The sequence below is a fragment of the Uloborus diversus genome, chromosome 8 (assembly GCF_026930045.1).
Source record: "Uloborus diversus isolate 005 chromosome 8, Udiv.v.3.1, whole genome shotgun sequence".
Lineage (NCBI taxonomy): Eukaryota > Metazoa > Arthropoda > Arachnida > Araneae > Uloboridae > Uloborus > Uloborus diversus.
In genome coordinates this window covers 143,002,485-143,025,112 of record NC_072738.1, presented here as the reverse complement: position 1 = coordinate 143,025,112, position 22,628 = coordinate 143,002,485, and the positions used below count along the sequence as shown (strand labels likewise).

The window sequence follows — 22,628 nt, the reverse complement described above, 5'->3', positions numbered from 1 at the left end:
CACACCAAATTTTCCTAGAGAATAAAAATTTGATTGAATTTAAACATTGTACTCCTATTCAGACCTGCAAACATTAGAACTTTGGAACGTTACATGTGTTTTCATGGAAGAATGCATTTGCTATGGTAACTTAAGCATCTTTTTTGTGACGGGTGTGACAGCTTGACCTTAAAATTTATTTATACTCCTGTTAGATATTTTGTTATGAAAAATTGATCATTCTAAAGGATAGACAAATGTCACAAACAGTAATATACATACATGAATACAAAATTCTCCTGTTTTAAATAGTAATTCTGAGCGGATGAAAATACTATTTTTTTCCTAAATACAAGTTTGTTGTATTACGTTAACTTTAGGCTCAAAAAAATAATAAAAAAGTAATTTTTATGAAAATTTTCTTTATAATTTCATAAACCTCATGTTATTAGCTTTAATTTAATGCATTACTTGTAGCATTAAAACAATTTTTAAATTTCAACCCTCATGTCCACTTTTTCGTGGAATTGCCCATTAGCGTGAATTCCACAAAATCCAGGTGTTACCAGGCTTTCAATATCCCCAGCCTGGTCCTTTCCAGCATGCTGGAAAAAAAAACAATGTTTTGAAATTATTTTTAATTTAACATAGTAAATAAATGTCTAACCTAAAACATAATGTGAGTCCTACATATTTATTGATATTATAAAACTTAATGACTGAATTTTATTAAAATATTAATTAAGAATACTGTTTTTGTGGTTCTCGCAAGAGAAATCTAATCTGATAGAAATACTTTAGTCCTTTGCATATTCTGTCAAGGTCATTGTATTGCATTCCAATGCTTTGGGAACAATTTTATTAGTAGCAGAGCAATGCAAATGATAGTAATTTTGGAAGTGCGTTAACTGCCCTGGGCAGTTAACACATCCACTGAGCAAGAGGTTTATATGCCTGCAGCAATTAAGGAGTTCAGAGTTAAAGAGGATACACATTTTAAATTTTTGTGTAGCAAAGGCTTTTTTGACTTAGTGTTGGACAGATTTAAATATGAGTGTACTATCACTAAATTGCAAACATAATTGGAGACCATATTGGTACATTCTAATGCAACATATCATTTAGAAAAGATAATTTCTTTTTTACGTGATGCTTAATGCATTTCATAATACTTTACTTCAAATTTGGTTCTTATCTTTAAAGCTTATTGTTAAATGTAAAGTATTGTTAAATGTAAACTGTAAGAAATTATTTAAATTAATTTTTTTTACCATACGTTATTCATTGCCTTTCATTTCAGCCAAGACCGAGAAGGCATCTTCCAAAAATACTTTACCTCCGTTTGTTGGTTATGATAGTAGAAGCCGTCTGGAATGGGTTAGGGACAAAATGGGCATTTACCCCAGCAGATCACCTTTGTGAACCAGAAGAAGTTATTGTTTTAGTGCAAGTATGTATAATACAAAGAAATGACCGTAAATTGCAATCTTGTCTCTTTTGTATTATGTTTATTCTCTTTACTTCTAGTTGTTTTAATGTTTCTATTTCAATACAGTAGACCCTCGTTTTACGAGGGTTTATTTTATGCGGTTTTGATTACACCCGGTTTAAGATTTGTCACCTTTATTTTATTTTATGCGGATGGGGCTATGCAAAGAGAACATTTTCCCCTCTTTCAAAATCCAAACTCCTAAAGATTACAGATAACTCGTAATCAACTGCATTTTGGCATGCTAATAATCGAGCTTGGGCCACTGGAGACATTTTATGCGATTGGTTCCAGAGCTCTTTCCAGAAGTAAAGTTATTAAACTCACACAGTTCAGAACTCACTGGAAGAAGAGCTTTTAGGAGTGACAAAGGAGGTCAAAACCAACGAGGATACCGACGTTGGTGACACACAACCAAAAAAGTTCACATTGAAAATTTTGAGCCATTCCTAGACAATAGAAATGATCTTTCTGATTTTTTAGTGAAGGAAGATTCTATCATGGATATGACGCAAGTGGTCATGGATGTGTTAATGCTCTGCAAAGAATTGGAGAAAAATTCTTAATGACTGCCAAAAGACTATCATTGCCAGCTCCTCTTTATAAACAGAACACGAAATTAATTTGTTTTCTTTATGCATGTCATGCATAAAAATTGATATAAGTACACATTAAAGTTATCAGTTACAGTTAGTCATCACTAAAATGAAGAATTTTTTTTATATACGGAACCAAACCCCTATTTTAACACTACTATTAGGTCTCAGTGTACGCAGTTTTGATTTACGCTGCATTTCAGTAGAACGTAATCCCCGCGTATAACGAGGGTGTACAGTATAACATATGCACTTTTATTTCTTTTGCTCAACGTCTGTTAAGTGTTATGTAGTGTAAGTCTTGATGTTTTTCAGGTCATGATCATGATTTTTCATGAAATTTTTTTTTATTGCTGCATCAGTATAATGTAACAGGAATAATTTTGTTTTTTTTTTTTCGGACTCTTTAGTATAAAAACTGAAAATAGCATACTCAAATGTTACAATTAATTAGAGTACTTAGGTGGTATTTGTCTGACTTGATAGCATAAAAAATAAAACCAGCTAAAAAGCAAATTAAGAAGAATATGTAGTTATAATACTTTTAACAAAATCACAAGGAGGAGCTGTATACGTTCCATTTAAAACACAAAATCTTCATATATATACAATAGCAAATGATCGAGAAACGCTGACGTCGTCAACAATGAAACTGGCGCCACAGCATGATAATTTGATAATATTTTTTGGTAACATTTGACATGCAGGGAAATGCTTTATTTTGGCAGGGCTGAACTGGATCCAGTAATTTAACTGTTTTACTGGTAAGACTCATTTCAGGAGAAAGAAGAAGCAAAAAAGTGGTCAACAATTAACGCTATCTACTGGAGTTAGGGTTAATTTCAACTATCAAACTATCACCAAACAGGCAGTTGCTTCGTTTAGAAAAATGTAGAAGCAATTCTCACCCATCATACCTTGATGGGCAATTTTCTAGTATATTCAATAATTATTCAAATATCAATAGCAATTTGAGATAAGCACCATACGTAAGCAGATATACCATGAGGTAAGCAGATACATATTTAAAAAATAATAATTCAAATATTCAAATCAACCACCTATGAGGGATAAACTTAAACTATTACAATATTCCCTACTTGGTATTTAAAGTTTGAATTTAAAAAAAAAGTCATTATCTTATATCGAAAATTATTCTGTCAAAACACAGTCAAAAAGAGAGAAAAAACTAAAACTCAAATCATAGGTGCGTTCCTATAACCTAATCATTTTTATATTTGCTTTTCAATGTGTGGAACTGTGAGCAGTTACATTCAAATTGCTTTGTGATTGGAGCTTGTCAGGGGTGGCAAATAGGGGGGTCAAGAGAGGGCGGTCGCACCCCCAAATTTTTTGAGCAGAATGATAGAAAATGGGTGAATTCAATTTATGTAAGTCGGAAATCGATGTTCATTATAGGAAATCTTGCTGGTTCTCAGCAACTACTTGATGAAACTCGACACATTCTCAGACTAGAAAAAGTGTTTTTCGTTATTTGGATGATGACTCAGAAATTCATGAAGCATTTTCAACTTTTTCAAAACATAAAAAACTGATAGAGAACCATGGTTAATTTTAACTAAAGAAGACATTGCCTCATAGGCTAAATATTTCACACTTGTGTGCCCAGTGTAACGATGGTATGTCCGGTATGAGAGGCTAGTGAAAAGTGGTGTGGCTGCATGGTTTTCCCAAGAAAATTCCTTGATATTTTACATTCACTTTTATGCTCATTTTTTAAGTGTGTATTTATTTAATGAGTGTTCATCGCTTTCTTCTGCTAGAAACACCTTTCAGCTGCTCAATACATTATAATGCTTTTATAGAAACTTCTTAAAAATGTATGTGATTATTGAATAAAAAAAGACATATCAACCAAATACCTTTTATGGGGCTCTATAGTAATGCAATCGCGGAGTGACGCAAGATAATCTTCAAGAGTTAAAACAATAAAAACATTTCTCTATAACTTCAAAGCAGTGATTTGACGACTGGAAGGATTACTGCAAAACAATTCTTTCAATGGTGAAAAAGCTCATCATGTATAGCTTCGTTTGAATTTTTATCCAATTTGTTTTCTTCGGGAAAAGGTTTTTGAAAAATGCTTTACTCTATCAAAATCTATATCTTCAATCCGCTACTCGACTATTCAAACCACAGTTCAATCTACAATTGATCTGTGCACCATACTACCACAGTTCAATCTACAATTGAAACTGAAAATAGATTTTTTATAGATGTATATTTCAATCAATCGTGAAATTTTTCAAAAAAATTCTTCCTCTGAGCCAATTTTAAAGAGGCGCAAAAAAAAAAAAAAAGACAAAAATCCACATGATGATGTGAAGTCAAACATTGATTTTTGAATATTTTGTATGAAGTAATAGATTCAGTTTCGAATGAAATTAACACAAGATTTGATGATAATTATTTTTCTGTATGGTTGGCTGGGATTATGGTTATTTGAATTAGATTTTGATAACGAAAAATAAAATGTTTCAACTGTGAGTAAAATTTTCAGCATGAGGCAAGAAAAATTACAAGCAATATACCGACAGAATGGTTTTCACATCCAGAGACTGCAGTTTCATCCTTGTTATGGACTCATTATTCTGGAATGGTGAATAACAGAGCTGGAGGCAGATGATATCTCTTTGAAGCTAAGAGTGCTGACATGACTAGATTATTCAACGGTGAAAAGTTTAAGCCCCTCACAGTTTTTGAAGTAGCCTGGGTGATTTCGAAGAGCAAAATATAAAAGGTGTTTTCATACATAACTTTGTGTTATTTCAATTATTTTTTAACTATTACAATCAGTTTAACTAGTAGGGAAAGATTTCTTTATGGCTCAGGAGGTTAGAGAAATATTTTCGAAGCACAAAGGTGAAAAAAAAAACCTTTTCTATTTAGCTGAACTGGCAAAACAGCACGACATTGGGCACTGATGGATTAGTAACACGATTCCCTGCTCTTCCGAATTCCAAAAATCATGCATTATAACTTTTCCAAAAGGTATAAAACCTTTAGTAGCGAGATGTTTTGTATGATAACTTTTTAGTCAATGAACCAAAATTTTAATTTTTTCTAAACACTAATTTTATTCATACTAAACAGATTTTATGACAACTTCTTGTTAGCTAATATGTGTTTGATTTCGCTTTGGGGTTATACATATTTCAGAAACTCGACCCGCCAAATAAAATGGTGAAATGCCGCCCCTGGAGCTTGTTGTCTTCATTCACCAGATGCTTTATCACTATAGTTTATAGTTGGGGCAAGCCTAACCTGGCAGCATCGTAATGCTGTGATTAGGACCTTCATAGCCTTCACAATGCTGCCAAGTTAGGTTTGCCCCAACTATAGAAAGCATGACTTCAACAATATGCTTATGTATTGTCCTAAATTATCTGGCCTGAAACAAAGCATAACCTTCACATAGACTGCAGGTTTTTACTGTAGTAATTATTTTTGTTTCTAATTTCTTTCTATTCCTGATTATTTCTATTTACATTTCACAAGGAAAAAGTGTTTGTTATCTTTCTGCTAATGAAGTTTACTTCTTTAGTTAATTAACTATAGAAAACTTTTTCGTATGCAATAGAATAGATATTGCATACGAAAGCCCATATACAAAATTGTAAGGGGGGGGGGGGCTCAGATCTTTTAACCGTAGCTTAGCAGGATATTTTCCCCACGGAAACCAATTTCAGGACAGATTAGAGTCATTAAAATTAGGCATTTTTAATAACTTATTCATTAATGGCTGGAGAAGAAATGTTTTTACATTTTTACAAAGTAAAAGTACTAAAAGCAAGCCCTTGCCCCCCTATATGGGCGCCCTTGATTGCAATCACTGAATATTATGGTTAACATTCATCATGGCTATGTTTCTTACAGAAATATAATTATTAAAGATGTTTTTTTTTTTTCAATGATATTTTTTTGTTCCAGTATAAAGAATCAACATTAGGAAAATATTGAGCTCAGAACATCATCCCTTATGATTATATATCCCATTGATAATTAAACATTGATGATTTTGAAATCCTTATTTTCTATTAATGACTAAACTACTAGAAATATTCTGATAATATAAAACTCCTTGTAAAACTTTGTAAGATAATCCTCTGTAATTGTCATTTAAAACTAATAATAAAATTCTGAATTTGTGGCTGCTTTTATTCTTTGAATTTAATCGCTAATGTAAGTGACTCATGTTATTTTGTTGATAGATTATAGCCATTTGTAGCTGGATACTACTTGGTATTATGTTTCTTGCCATTCTCTTCACTTTTGACCCCACTGGTACATACAAAAGCAATGGATCTGGACATCGTGTTGCAGATGTGGAGCGAAATGAGCCTCAACCTTTGTATATTAATCTTAATACAGAAAATGTTGAGAGAGCAAAGAAAGTATGGGAGTGGCAGTAAGTTCCGTTAAAATGGTACTTCTTAATTTAATTGTTAGAATTCTAGTTTAAGATTCATTGAATTCTTTATTTAACTTCAGATTTAAAAAAAATAGAAACCTTTGTTGCCATAAGTAATTTAAGTATAAATGAATCGTTTATTTCAGAAACCCGTCAGCTGACATTTTTTTCAAAAATGAAATTGTTATCTTTACTAATAATAAAGCTGAAAGTCTCTCTGTCGGGATGTCTGTAGGATGTCTGGATCTCTGTGACGCGCATAGCGCCTAGACCGTTTTCCCAATTTTCATGAAATTTGGCACAAAGTTAGTTTGTAGCATGGGGTTGTGCACCTCGAAGTGATTTTCCAAAAATTCGATGTGGTTCTTTTTCTATTCCAATTTTAAGAACAAAAATATCATAAGATGGACGAGTAAATTACGAAATTATCATAACGTGGAACCGTAACATGAACACAAGCATATTGGCGAGATACGAAATTATCATAATGTGGAACTGTAACATGGGTACAAGCCAATTGGTGAGAAAATTCACCATACATTATTTGTAAATATACAGGCAAACCAAAAAACCTTTTAATTTTTCTATTACGGGTAAAGCCGTGCGGGTAGCACTAGTAGATTAAAAATGGCAAACTTTAGGCACACCGCCTGATGCAGAACCATATCGAATGTCAAGCCTTTTGGAGGGCTTTAATAGGTTTTATTTTGTCTTGAAATCTCTGTTTATTGCGAAACCCGTCAAGTGAAATCACATGGCAGCTTTCTGCAGCAAATTTTGTGTTCGCCTGTGTCGCTTTTATAACGATGAAACTTCTGAGAGGAGAATAGTTATTCCTTTTCAAGTAGCCACTTGCAAAGAGTTTTATTACAACAACACTAATCAAGGAAAAGTGGCTACTAAGCAGTTTATTGACACGGTTTAACCTCCTCAACATTCACACTCAAAGAATATTCTACAGTTCTGGAGCTCCCAACAGTGATCGCATGTCCACCTGAAAAGATAGAGATTAATGCATCAATAACTTGAAGAAGTTGGCAAATTATACTACAAGCTATGATTATTTATTTATTTATTTTATTTTATTTTATTTTATTTTTTTTTTGTTGAAATCCTCCAGTGCCCTACGACCCGTGCCGCCTGTAACATCGATGTAGTGTAGGAAGATGAGTAGGATAAAAACTCAAACATTACTACTATATGCGTAGGTGATATGTTTTACGTTGCCTCGTTTGTCTTTGATTATTTCTTTATTTTGCGTTTCTCATTTAACTGATATTTCAACTTTTTCTTTGATGTTTAATAAATTTAAACATAAGTAGGGGAAGGTCGGGTAGTATCGGACACCTAAGCTATTTCAATCATAACACTTTTTGTTTTATTTGTAAAGAATTAGTTTTTACACTAAATTAAGCTGTACTAAGTAACCTAGCATAAATTGTAAACTTCGGTTAAAAAAACATGGAGTTGTATTTTTTAAACAAATTTTTGTCAAACTCTATATTTGGCCAATTTTAAATTTTGGAGGGTTGTATCTCACAAAACATTAAATTGTTGAAATAAAAACAAATAGTTCAGAAATAACATTTTAATGGGAAAAATAATGAAATGAACAAAGTTGTTAGTTACTTAGAATAGTATACAAGTCTAAAAATGAAAATAAGTAATAATTTTTTATAAAAGTTGAAAAATATAGCCTATGGTTGGTTTATCTTTCATCAGCTTCTCTAATTGTCATTTTATTGAGTTCAACTTTTTCAATGGCTTTTTTCATATTTGTTTCTCATCCCATTTATAACGTGATTTTTCCATTTCAACCTGTTGGACAAAGAAAGTATTTTATTTTGGTGCCAGTAACTTCGTCCGATACAACCCGAAATTGGTTTGTCTGATACAACCCGAAATTGGTTTGTCTGATACAACCCGACTGTAAAGCTACAGTTGTTTAACCATTACTAGGTTATTACTTAAGCTAGACACTTTTATAGCTCATAATACTTAGATTAATATACTATAAGTCTAAAGGTATAACAATGAAACAATATAACTTACTGTTTGTGTAAATATATGCCCCAAAAGTTAAGCTCATGCACTGCAATTCTCTCAACAAACAAACTAGCTTTGCACACCAGAACGAACGGTTCATTTGAACCAATATGGCGTCTGTGGCTTTCTTCCCCAATACGGCACATTATGTTGACCCAGTATGTGCTGCCCCTGGCGGCAGAATTAAAAAGCAGCCATTGTCGGACACTACCCACTGTCCGATACTAAACTATCTTCCACTATAACATGCTTTTTTATTTAAAACCCTACAAAAGCTTTTCAAAACCAGTATTATAGTCAAAAACTTTTTTTTTTCAAGTAAAAAGTTTTATTTTATTGCAAAAACCCATCAAATACAAAATTTTTTTAAAAAATTTGCAAAAAAAGTAAAATTTTTAGAAGTAAATACAATTATTATTTGTTTTTGCAATGCAATAAGAAATACCTAAAAAAAATTCAACCCCAAAACCTGTTCGTATTTTAAAATTAGGAAGTTTTTTTTAGTTTTCTAAAAAAGTGCACTTGATGGGTTTCTGAAACAAACAATTCAAATCAGCTTTTTGAATGTAACATTTTTTCTTTTTAAGAAAATTAATTTATGTATAAGTTTTTTAATGCCGCAGGAAAACATTTTCTTTTCTCCCTCCAGGAGCAGCATTTATTCCCTAAAAAAAAGCAATGTGTTTCAGTTTACATCAGTTTATCAGAACTATATTTTTTTAAGTTCCAATGTGAAGAGCTGAGCATTAGCAATATTTTCAAAAGAAATGTTAATTTTACAACACCCAATAATTTTGTTGTTATTGTTTTTAGTGGGGCTGCATTGGGACTAACATCCTTTTATAACTGTACTTTAAAATCAATTATTCTAACTCCAGTGCTGTGGTGCTGAAAGTTTTCTTACCAAAACATAATAACTACATAGTAAATCTAAAATTACATAATAAATTTTGGACTTGCACCCTACTTTAAATCCCTCTTCATTAAGAAAATTTCTTTATCATTCTTTGTAATTCACTTTGATGAGACAACAACAAGGCAAGTAAAGAAGCAATTGGACATACATTTATCCTACTGGTATATATTTCTACTTCATAATGTGTCACTGTTAAAGAAGAAAAGATTGAATGACTTCTATTGTAGTTTTCAAGATTGAATTTGAAACATTTTATCATCCACTACAAAAATCAAGCTTATACATTACATTTAAGTTTAAAAAAACTTCATATTTGTTGTCCTAAAAATATCCTCAAATTTTAACAAAATTGTGTCCTAAATTTTTTTAATCACCACTCTGATCCCTGTATTTGTACTGCCATGCAAGGCACAAAAGTAGTGTCGTATCTGCAGCTGAGCTCAAAATGAGGAGCCGCTATTTAAAGTTTTATGCCGCCACATATTTGAGTCAGATTCCACTTTTTCAGAATTTTTTTGAAAATATTTTTAATTCAAGAATAACCATAAAACATTGTATATTGGTAAAAAATGTTATAAAGAACCATATTGTGACAATAACTCAATTTTGATAAAAAGTGCAGACACAACTTTTGTGCTTAGCATAACAGTGTTGCTTTTATATTTTCACTGGTGTTGAACTTTTGGTCATAGTAGAAAGGATAAAATTAAACCGCTATTTTAACCCCTTCCCTCTCGCTCCCGTGAATATGCCGGGCTGGGATTTTGATCTTCATTTCTCGGGCCCGTGATATTGTTGTGCTGGGATGTGCAATATTAACGCGACGAAACGATTAAAATCAATTCATTTCTTTTGCCCGGAATTTATTTTATTTCTCTTTTTATACACTAGATGGCAGCACCAGTCAATTTTAAGCGTAATTGCGGTTTTTAAATGTAATTGCAGAGATGCAGGAAGGAATTTTGGTACTACTGTCCACACTGACGTTGGCCTCTGTATCTCAAGCTTTGAAATTTACCACACAAGAAAAATTTACTTATATTACACAAAAGGTTAATAAAATTCTTTTTTAATGTTTAAAAGATGTATTTCTTAAATTTTCGCTGTTTGCTTGGGCTTGCTTGTTGACTTTTTATAAAATTTTAAAAAATTTTAAAATTTCAATCTTAAAAATATTGAAAATGAAAAATTGAATGCATATGTTGTTCATACACTTATTTTTATATAATTTTTCTTAAATAAAAAAATTGACACTTTTATGACCGTTTTCTTGAAAATTATTCGATTGTTTAAGGGGTTAACTCGGTTGTTTCAGGCTTCGCTTCTTTTGCTGTTGCTGTGGAAAGCAGGATGAAGATAGCAAGAGTGCCTACTCAACTATTTCTAAAATGTTTGCTTCTCAATTTGAAGTAAGATAAGTGTCACTGTTGTTTTTGTTCCATGTAAATGTCATTGAACTTTAACATTTTAAAAAGAAGAATTTTTGTGCTAGATGTTTGCCTAAAAAACTGCAAATTATTATAGAAAATAATAAGCATTGCGTCTCTTGAAGCTCCAAAGAGGTGTAATTTGAGAAAGATAAAAATTTCTGTGAGAAAGCAAATATAGTTTATTGTTAGTGGGAAAAAAATGATTTATGCTATATTTTAATTTTAAACTATAGTTAGAGCAAACCTAACCTGGCAGTGTCATAATGCTGTGAAGGCGGGCTACAAGGCTAATAAATGGACTTTCTCATTTAGACTATGATTCCAGGCTTAGAAGGCTAAAAATGTACAGTCTTGAGCAAAGAAAAGACCGAGGGGACATGATTCAGTTGTTTAAATTTATTGAAATGAAAGATGTTACGATGCTGAAGTTCAGCACTGAAAACGGGACAAGGGGTCATTGTTTTAAGCTATTTAAATCTCAGGCTAACATGGATATTAGGACAAATTATTATTTTAGCAGGGTAGTGGAACCTTGGAACAGCTTACCGGAAGAGGTGGTAATGAGCAAGGGACTAGATAGTTTTAAGAGGGCCATTGATCTTCACTGGGGATTGTAAATTGACTAGGACTAGTCTAGCTGGGCCCTGAGCCTGTTGCTGGTCGTCACTTTTGTATTTGTATAGTCTTAACAATGCTGCCAGGTTAGCTTTGCCCCAACTATAGAGTAAAATGAGAATTTTTAATGCAGTGCTGTGTCTTGTTCAATTAGAAATTAGGAGGCTCCAATGGGAGCTCACTATAACCTCCCAAAAAAATTTCTTATTTGGCAAATTTTGACTGATGATTCATAAAATTTGTTGACAGGGAGACAGTTTAACACTGTTACAGTAATTCATTCATTTGGTCAATCTTTACTTAATGAAGTCTAATGTCTCTTTTCATAGATGTAGTTAAGTACGCATGCATATATTTTAAAAATTAATTTTTTAATCATTCAGTTAAATTCGTGGTTTCATCCAGTAAGTTGAAAATTTTCCCCCTGGAAATTAATTGTGCGCAAGGAGACCAGGTTCTTAAAGTTCCCCTAAAATTAGTAATATGATTCAAAATATGAATGAAAATCAAACACCAAAAGGATTTAAATCTGAGATTAAAAGTTACTGGTGTAGTGACAGACATCATATTAAAGACTAAATTGATAATGAAATTGACGTAATGTTGGTATGCTCTTTAGTAAGTATGAATAAAACTAGCTTGTTAGAACTAACAAATAGCACAATCTTTTTGATTGAGTCAACTAAATTAAATAAAGTGATATGTATTTAAAGGGAAAAAATATTGTTTTTTAGTGGAAGGCATTTACTTGGCTCTACACAAAGATGGCTACTTACGTGAGGACAAGCTGGCATTTGCATGGGCGCCCATATTCAAAATTTTAAGGGGGGCTCAGATATTATCCCCATGGTTTAACAGGATATTTTCCCCTTGAAAACCGATTTCAGTACCAATTAGAGTGATTCAAATTTGGCATTTTTAATAACTATTGATTAATGGTTTTACATTTTTGCGAAGAAAAAAGTACTAAAAGCAAATAAGTTCTAATTTCTAGGGGGCGGCTTGAGCCCCCACTTGCCCTGCCCCCTCCCTTCATATGGGCGCCCATGGGCATCGGTTCCATTGCATAAAACTGTTCCATTAAATTTTCATAGCCTGTGTGTGCATTCATTTCCGAGAGGTGTTAGGTATGACAGCTTGCTGTGCATTGAACTATGTCGTATGACAAACAGTTTAGAAAATGTAAACCCTTTATCAAAACCTTTGAAATGCAAAGTTCTTTGTATACCTTTGTATGTTTGAAATTTGAAAAACAAATGTCAAAGCTGAATTTTGATATTGTGCTTCATTTTTGTTGCCTGTTGATTTATTTATTGTTGTGAAAATATGATTAAGTATAATAAAAGTTGCTTTTTTTTTTTGAAAAAATTATCCATTAAAAAACATAAAAAATTTTCAAAAAATATTTGCCCAGCCTGAAAATAACTGCTTAAAATTGATGTTGTACATTTAAAGAGACTTTCTGCTGGTTTACAATTTATGAAAAGTCTGTTCTTGAAATTGTGATTTGTATTAAGGTCTGTAATTGTAACCAGGATTGTTGATGTCCTCTCGGAAGTTCTTAATTTTGTGAAAGTGTTGAAAGCTGCTTTTCACTGTAGAGTGACCATTTTTGGGAGCAAATCAAGATGCAATGTGTAAATTCTTAAGATATAAATTATCTGTAGGCTGAAATGAAGCATTTTAATGTTGAATAAGCTTCACATTTGTCTACTTGTGCTTAAGTATATTTATAGTTAAACTTTTAAATCATACTTTTTTAGGATGCAGATTTAGTTCCGTCTGATATTGCTGTTGGTTTAATTCTCCTTCAACAAAAGCAAGCTGCAGAAAGTATAAACAGAGTTTCTACCTCACAGCATTCAGAAAACTACTCTGTACAGTCCCCTGACTCTTTAACAAGCACAGGTGTGTATAAACCTTTTGAGTTTGGACTGAAGCATCACTTGTATCAAAAACATTTTTTACTTAGTAGTAGAAAATGTTTCTGTTACTGGTTTGGAAATTCCTTTTTTTTTGCTAACTGCTGGAATTAGTTTTTTTTTTTTTTTTTTTCATATTATAAGTTCCTAAAAAATTTGCAGTTCAGAGATGCACAAATCAACCAAAGGTTGATTTTAAAATCTTTATGTGGGGACAAATTCTTTCTGAGTTGTGTTATAAAAGCTATGTATCACGTCAGGCTGGATGTTTAAGTTTATCACACGGTTAAACGTAATATTTTAAAATATCCTGTTCTGAAAATAATTTGAGCCAAAATAAGAACACATTAAACGATTATCATTTTTTTGGTTTAAATGTATAAAAATGTAGCACCAATTAAAAAATTTAAAAAAAAAAATATTTTTATGCTTCTTCAATTACAATATTACATATAGCTTTTTCATACTTATTACAAAAATGTAATTATTACTGATTTTTAATGAGTCAATTTAGTTTTCAAGGTCTTTTTAACCCCTTGCCCATGGAATAATATATTTAGGAAAAACATGCCAAACATTAGGGGGAGGAGGATTCTTTTTAATTTTTTTCATTATTATCTTCAAAATGTTTGAAATAGGTTGTTGTGTCATAGAATATAACATTGTGAAAAAAGGGAGTTTCAAAAGTTATGTTTTTTGATCAAAATTTTGAGACACGCACCAGGTTTATGAATATAATACCCTGTAAAGCATGAAACAGCTGAAATCTTTCCATTTTATTGTCATTTGTAGGCCTTCAATGTCTTGATCAACTTTTTTACTTTTGATCTTTCAGTGCATTGTTGCACATATCTATTAGTCTCTTGTGTAACACTGTAAATCAAAGTGTCATAAAAAAATAGATCAAAAGATTGTTTTTTTTTTTTTTTAAGTAAAAATCAATTGTGTCAATTGTTGCACCCACTTGTAGTTCTTGAAATGAGACTCTTGGCAGGGGAAATGGCAAATTATTTGTTATGCATTGGATGAACTGCAAATTATATGTTATGCATTGGATGAACTGCAAATTGTATGTTATGCATTGGATTAACTGAGATTGGGCTTCATAGTGGAGATTGGGCTTAATAGTGTTGAATTACCGCTAATTTTTCTCTTGCCTAAAATTGGGCCAGGCATTTAAAAATTGGCACATTTGCATTGCCTGCACTGAGTTAAGATGTTACAGGCAAGGTTTTAGCGCGTAATAGCACCATTTCTGACAGAAATGATTGCAACCCATTGTGCAACTGATACAAATAGCAAAAATTGGATGGAAAACATATTCATTACAAATGTTCTAGTATTATAAACAGTCAATATTTTGACTACAATAAAATCCATCTTTATTTCTGTCACAATTTATGAGCATTCATTGACTGTTATTACAAAAATTATATTTTGAGGACTTTTAGGTTACTTGGACCTAGTTATAAAACTTTTTTTTTTAATTGTTTGCATACAATTTTTACTAATTAATCCTTTTGTCCACTTTGGTATGAGTTGTTTCCCCACTAATTTTAAATGTATTTGTTTCTGTATAGGAGCTGTTCAGGGCAGTATCATCTCTAGTCCAGGAGTGTTTACACCACCTGCAAACCAATTTTGGATGACGCCAGAAATGGCATGTCATTTTATGAAGTTTGCGCTTGGTAGCTATGGATGGCCTATGTTCCTCTATTCTAACTGTTTTTCAGGCTTGTGCCAAATTTGGAAGGAAGTTAGGTTTGTTGTATTTATTTTATTGATTATTTTCCAGTATATGACAAATTTGAGTGAAGTTCTTTGTTTTTATTTTTTATGCCTTCTCTTTTCTTCCTGCCTACTGTGTGTTATTTTTCTAAAGTTATTTCAAATTCAGATGCAGGTTCTTACAGCTAAAAAGTGTAGTTTTTCATAGTTAGATTGTGTGCATTGAAATCACTTTTGCTTTGCATCCAGAAAAATATTGGCTTATAAAAAAATAAGAATGAAGATATCTGTGAAGCACTTAAGTGCGCATGTTTGCTGTAAGAAAAAAATATGTTTTACAGCTCAATTAATGGAACAAAGTAAACTACCCAAATCATTATGTTTAAATGAATCACATTTGTTAAACTAATATTTGAATAGAATCATGTTGAAATATGAATAAATGAAGGCAAAGTTTAAACATGATGCAACAACTTTTCAACAAAATTTTCTTGATTAAAATAAGTAAGTCCTCTCACTATGGGAATGGAGATTTTTTTTCAGTAAGTTTTTCCTCTGACGCAAAAGAGATTATGCCAAGTGTCATGATCTCTGTCTATCCAGATTTATCAGTCAACTAATATCCCTACTAACAGCTGAAAATTGTCAAACATGAAATAGCCATAGTAATATTGAAGTGCTGTTATAGATTGTGGAGTAGTATGGCTTTTTTGAGAAAAGAGAAGTTGTAGATAAAATTGAGACTATAGCTTGGCTTGTATACAACAAAGAAGCAAAATCATAGATATTTGTTAAAGTCATGAAACCAATTGAAATAAAATCTCAATGACTTAGGAAAAAACACATTGAGATAAATAATTGCTGTGACTGGGAAAAAATGATAAAGACTGAAATGTTAATTATTAAATGAAAAAACTTAATAAGAAGAAAATCACTGCGGGAAAAAAAAGCATGTTATTAACAGAAGTAGTGACTGTAACCTAAGTAAAGAAAAATAAAAAGGAGAAAGAATTTGCCAACGTTTTCCTGTTTATGATTGAAAATGTGATTTTCATGCTATAGTGCGAAAGAGTGTCATTTCAACATCTGTGATTTTTTGTAAATTTTCATTTTTATGATTAATTTTTTTATTTACCCTTTATTCTCAGTTAACATCAATAAAATTTTATTTTTCAATTTCTTGTAACCTTATTACATTATTTTTTCTAATGTGTGCTAATTTTCATGTCTTCAACCATATTTAAAATTCATGAATCTGACATTTTGCACTTTTTATGCAACTGTTTTTTACTGTAGCTAGGTGATCTTTTTAATTAATGTTTCACCGGTATAAAACAATATCAAAATGTGTGAATGAATAATTTCTTTTAATGTCAATAAAATGTCTTTTCTTAATGATTGAGAGAGTGGTTTAGCTATAACTTTTAAAATTTTCTTCCACAAATAACTCAGAATCGTATTTTTTGTACCAAATTGCTTGACTTACATGTGAGTATTAACAGTATTTAAAATATTAATTTTGAATTAGTTTGAAAGTAATTTTTTTTTAATTTTGTATTTCAGTTTAAAAATATGCCTTTTTTCCCCTAACATTGGAATTTGAGCAATCTTGTTTTAAGTTTTATTTTTGACTTAAATTTCTGACCTTATTCATATGATTTCAATCATTTATATCCTGATAGGAAAAAATAATGCTATAGGCAGTGGAGTGGCTAAGAAGGGAGAGAGGGCGGCCCACCCCGGGTGTCACCCACCTGGGGGTGACACCCTAAGTAGAATGAACAACTTTTTGAAAAACATGAAGTTAAAATGCATTTTTAAGACTACAAATTTGAAAATTTTCCGGGGGATTCCCGGGCACCGCTCCCCTCTTTCCCTCCCTACATCATAGAGTGAATACTTTACTCAGGATTAGGTTCATATTATCAATACTTTGACCTGATAGTGACTTTCTCTTATACCAAAAAAAAAACTTTCCAAAAGTTTAAGATACATTTGAAATAATTAAAGGGCCATCTATTTCATACACCCCCTTACTTTTCTGACCTTTCGACGTGCTGCACATTTGTGTTATATAAAAGCATTATATAAAAAGCGTTCATAGTTTGCATTTGTCTTTAGTACATTAGCCCACTTAAATTTTTATTATGACACAAATGTAATTGTTTCTGAAAATTGTATTAATTTCATGTTTACATAAAATATTTAAACTTTTTTTTTTTGGTGTTTGTAGAGGGGAGGGGGTAACACCACAAATTACCACCCCGGGTGTCACCCATGTTAGGTATGCCACTGCTTTAGGATAATTTGTAGTCTGCTGAATAAAAGAATTCAGCCTGTCTTGATAAAAATGTATGCAAAGTTTAAATGCACAGAAAACTATGATTCATTCATTTCCTTTTCTCTTGAAATCATGATCATGCTCACATTGAGTTTTCTCTTTTTGTGTAGGTGTTGCTCTTGCTGTTGTAAGTCGCCAAGCTATATTGTTGATGATAATTGTTGCCAGTGCCACACAGCTGCTCTGAAACATGTTACACGACTTAATGACGAAGATTTAATTTATGTTTCCTTCCACAACAGGGTATACGAGATACCATTTTATGTTGCCGTAGACCACCAGACTTGTTCAGTCATTGTTGCTATTCGAGGAACTCTCTCGCTGTCTGACACTTTAACAGACCTCACTGCCGAATGTGATCGACTCTTCACTGAAGGATGTCCTCAAAGTGTGTTTTGTCACAGAGGAATGTTGAGAGCAGCTTACTTTGTTCGAAATAAGTTGGAAGAAAGTCATGCCCTTAGTGATGCCTTTGCACTTCACCAAAGCTATTCCCTTGCAATTACTGGTCACAGTCTTGGTGCTGGAACTGCAGCCCTGCTTGCGTTGCTGCTGAGACCTACTTATCCCAATTTACGCTGCTTTGCATTTAGCCCACCTGGAGGACTTTTGAGCCTTGAAGCAGTGAAATATTCTGAGGACTTTGTAATGTCAGTGACTCTTGGAGATGATATAGTGCCAAGATTAAGTGTGCCAACAGTGGAAGATATGAAGAGAAAAATAATTTCATGCATTAATGATTGTGACCAGCCAAAGGTAAGTTTTTTTTTAATATGGTGTGAAGAAGATACAAAAAAAAAAAAAAAATTATTTATGCTTTGAACTGTCATTTATAAAAGTATCATTACAATAATCTGTTGGCTTTGTACCCATCTTGGTAACAGTTTTTTTAGGGTTTAGGTTTTTTAAAATTCTTCTATAAGGTTTTTGGCAATGATATAGAAGATTTTCTAATTGTGCATTGTTTTTTTTTTTTCGCGTTGTTAGACAACTGGTACGAATAATTTCCCCCTTCACACCCCATTAAAATACTTTAAAATCTTTCATTTATATTTCAGCATAATGTGACAAAATTTCCTGCTTTTTTGTTTATAAATGTAAATTAACAAATCAAGTACAAGGATCCCCTTCTTTTTTGACATATGATTAAACAGGATGTGTTCTTTCTAATTTATTTATTTATTTATTCTTTTTTTTAAAGAATGTTAAAACCCTAAACCTTGCTCCTGAAGCTCTGTGGGCGCTTATTATAATTGAAGACACATGTTTCAGAGTTACTAGGAATCCTTTTTTCAGCATAAAAGGAGCAAGTTTATTGTTGAAAGAAAATTTAAAAATTAATTTTGTTGGATTTTTTTTTTCAATTATATTTTGAACATTGTCTTACTGTATATGATCTTCCACTCTTTCTTATTCGAAATTTACAAATCTTTTGTACACTTTTTTCAGTACAAATTATTTCTTCATAAATTATTGAGCTGTTTTGGTAAGAATCGGTCTTCAGCATCTGATTCCAGTGCTGCTCCTCAGTCAAGGCCATTGCTAGAACATTTTGGGCATGGAAATTCTAGTGGAAACTATACAACAAATAGTTCACAGGTGAAATTAGTCTTTTCTTTTTCTTTACTTAATACTTTGTGTGTACTTAGCAAGTTGACTTATAGGGTTACATTGCTAACAATGAAATTTTCAAACACGTTTTTATATTTAATTGATACTAAGTACTTGATTATCTTTCCAGGAGGGTTCATCTGAAGGAAGTGTAAGTACAACACATTCTCGCCATACTACCCATGTTCCACTATACATTCCTGGCCGTATTCTACACATGACTCATTCTGAATCCAGGTAAAATTACCCATCTAAAAAATGTATTGAATAACTTTAAGGTTAAATTATTATTGTAGACATTTAACCCTTTAAACGGTCAATTATTTTACCAGAAATGCTTCCAAAAAAGGCATATTTTGTTATTGCACTGTTTAGCATATTTATTTGTCTCTTCCACAATTTTACTCATGAGTGAAAAATCAATGAATGTTTCATAAAATTGTAGAACATCAGAAGTGTCGTCAAATTGTACTTGCACAGAGGGGATACCAGAAAATTTAAATCGAGGACACGGAAGAGGTGAATTTTTCACATCAACCTCGGTAAAAATTCTTGCAGAACTCAAATCTTCATCAGAGATGAGCTCACTGCATGAGTCATCTGATGAATAATACAAATAATTAGAAGAAATATCTGTATCAGAATGTAGTTCATCATCTAGCAAGAAAGTATTTTCGTCGTCTATTCCATCCATAATTTCCATAAGATTCACAAGCACGGCATACAGTTGAACAAAAATTTCAAAGAAAAGTTCCCACTTTTCCTCTACATAGAAAATTTCAGATGAAAAGCATTTCATTTACATGGACAAGCCATGCCATCTGTTGAAAAATAATAATACTAAATAGTCTCTTTCAATAATGAAAAATGCGGGCAAACCAGAAAAGGAAAGGAGAAAATATTGATGCCCGTACGCCGTGCGGGCAAACCAGATGAGGCCAATTTCGGGTAGCACGTACACTGTATGAGTAAACTGCTTAAAGGGTAAAAATACTAGTCATATCATAGTACAGCTGAATCTACTTATCTCAAAAACCTCTGTCGAAATATTTCCATTAACCTGAATTTACATCCTTAATTGTGTTCTCTCCCTCCCCCACTATGCTGTGTGAATTTTTTCCCCAAAACTTTCATATCTCAAATTCCGGGTCATTTTTACAATCAATGCTTAGCCATTTCTATTAACAGCAAAAGTTTAAAACAATTTTTGTCGCACATCAGTAATCACATCATCCTTCAAAACGCAGGAGACAATGTAGCTCAGAAAATCAAAGGAACAAGTTTTTTTGGACTTCTGACCCACTATGACGAATGGGGAGGAGGTTGGGGATATTGATGAAAAAGTGAAATTTGCCAGTTATAGTTTGAAAGTCATGGGAAAAAAAAGTTATTTTGTTGTGTTTTCTGGGTGCATCCTAAGATGGGACCTCTTGAATTCGAAGTCGTCATGTATAGAATCGGTTAAAATGAGGTTTGAGGGAAGCAAACTGTTAAAAAGAATTGTGGAATAAAAACCTACTTATTGTCTATGCACAACCTTCGACTATGTCAGTACAAGATTCCACAACTTTCTTGAAACAACATTTAATTCATCTTTGAAGCATAAATTTAAATTATTGGCATTGATATAATTCTAATGTTGTTTAAAAGATGAGTCTACTGCAATGGTCACAAATAGCCACGTTGTACTTTAACCCTTTTCAACTGCATATATATGCAAAATGGGGTTCTCAACTTGTGTCAACAAAAAATAAATAAGGCAACAGACTTGCTAAATCTGACATGAAATTCAACTTTTATTCATAATGCCTAATATTAAGTATATCTGTGATAAAATAAGCACCACTCATTTCATTAAAATTTAAACTTTTAACATTTTGTTACAAATGAGTTGTTAAGGGTGTTTTTAGAAATTTTGCAGCAAATATTTTATTGGGCTCCATGAAAATAGTGCGAATTAAATAAAAAGGGTTCCACTTTCCAAAAACATTAAGAAGCACGGCGTTAGAATATTATCCATTTGTTTCAAGTGTGTTCTTTTTAATACAATTTTACTTATACAATTGGCTCTCTGTTTATCAGCTTTCAAGAAATATCAAAAAAATAAAGAAATAAGTAGAATACATCCTTAAACAGAGTTTTTTTTTATAAATTTCAATAGAAAAACAGCTCTCTTCATGCTTTTTATGTTTCAGACTGTCAGTATGAATTTTAATATTTCAGTGTGTATACAGTTTATTTACATACAGATGTAAATCATTACTGTATGCAATATTCTCTTCATCAACCTTACTTTTTCTCTTCTTTTGGCACAGACGAACTTACGTATTTTTTAACAGCACTTATTTATCTGTGTTTTTCTATTTAAGTGAATATCCTATTCAAACGATCAATAAAAATTAAAACTTATAAACTTACAACATTTTAAATAAAAGTTTTAAACTAGTCAATTAAAATCATGACTGTCAAGATGCATCTGATCTTAGTACAAAGCTGAAAAGTCTGTTGCTCCTTATGTTTCTTTCAAGGTTTTTTTTTTGCTCTTATATGTTCAGAAAATCATTGTCAAACAGAAGCGCCGTCATCATTATGTAGCAATTTTTCCACAGTAGACTGCCGTAAACCAGGGCCGGATTTAGAGGAGTGCAGGCGGGACTACTGCCCCGGGACCTCCACAACAAAGGCCCCCCCCCCACAATAAAATTTTTCCAAAATATCCTAACTTCCACGGGTTAGCAAATTTTAAGTTTTTTCTCCCCTATAAATTGTAATAATAATAATAATATAAAAAAATAAATAGCAGTAACTTCAGGATGTATTAACTATTAAAGTTCTGATCGAAAATATCGGATATATACATATATATCAAAATATTCGAATATATGTCAAAGTATCAGATATTTTCAAAAATATGATGATCTTTTCGAACCCTGATTAGGGGCCTCCACTCCTTCGTTGCCCCAGGGCCTCCACACTTCCGAATCCGGCCCTTCCGGAAACAACAGAAAAATAGTCTTCAAATAAATTGTGTTGAGTAGGATGTTGGTAAATAGAGATCCAAATGTAATATGCAATACTAATCATCTGTTTAAATTTGTTAATGTATTTTAACTGTCAATCATTTGCTCTTTTTCAGCTATCGAGGAAGGTGGGTCACTGCTGATTACTTTAACCAAATAATTATTAGTCCTACGATGATCTCGGATCACATGCCACTAAGTGTGTTGAGTGCTCTCAAACAACTGACTACTACTAGTCCTGGGAACTTCATTCCATAACCCACATCTGAATGTAGCTTAATAAGGAGGTCATACTTCGTGTTTGTAAGATAAACACAAGGTTATCTATGTTCTGCCATTTCAAAGTTTATCGGACAGCCTGATGTAAATAGTTTGGTAGCGTAATTTACCGAACCTTTGTTTGCCGACACTTCTCCATCTCATGTACTTGAAAGGTTTCGGTATGTTTTTGTTGGTGGATATGAATTGAAAAATGAAAATCAGGTAAATATTTTATCAGATGA

At 32.2% G+C, this 22,628-nt stretch overlaps 1 protein-coding gene across 1 annotated transcript in view; it reads left to right on the top strand.

Annotated features, from left to right (window-relative positions):
* Positions 1-22,399, top strand: part of LOC129228167 (diacylglycerol lipase-beta-like) — a 29,341-nt gene extending 6,942 nt beyond the window's left edge. Inside the window, exons 3-11 of the mRNA XM_054862820.1 lie at positions 1,280-1,429; positions 6,297-6,493; positions 10,774-10,867; positions 13,267-13,411; positions 15,006-15,186; positions 17,605-18,250; positions 18,944-19,093; positions 19,236-19,342; positions 22,242-22,399. Coding sequence (XP_054718795.1) covers positions 1,280-1,429; positions 6,297-6,493; positions 10,774-10,867; positions 13,267-13,411; positions 15,006-15,186; positions 17,605-18,250; positions 18,944-19,093; positions 19,236-19,342; positions 22,242-22,383 — 1,812 coding nt within the window. The 3' untranslated portion in view covers positions 22,384-22,399. The remainder of the gene's footprint in view (positions 1-1,279; positions 1,430-6,296; positions 6,494-10,773; positions 10,868-13,266; positions 13,412-15,005; positions 15,187-17,604; positions 18,251-18,943; positions 19,094-19,235; positions 19,343-22,241) is intronic.
* The last annotated feature ends 229 nt before the right edge of the window (positions 22,400-22,628 follow it).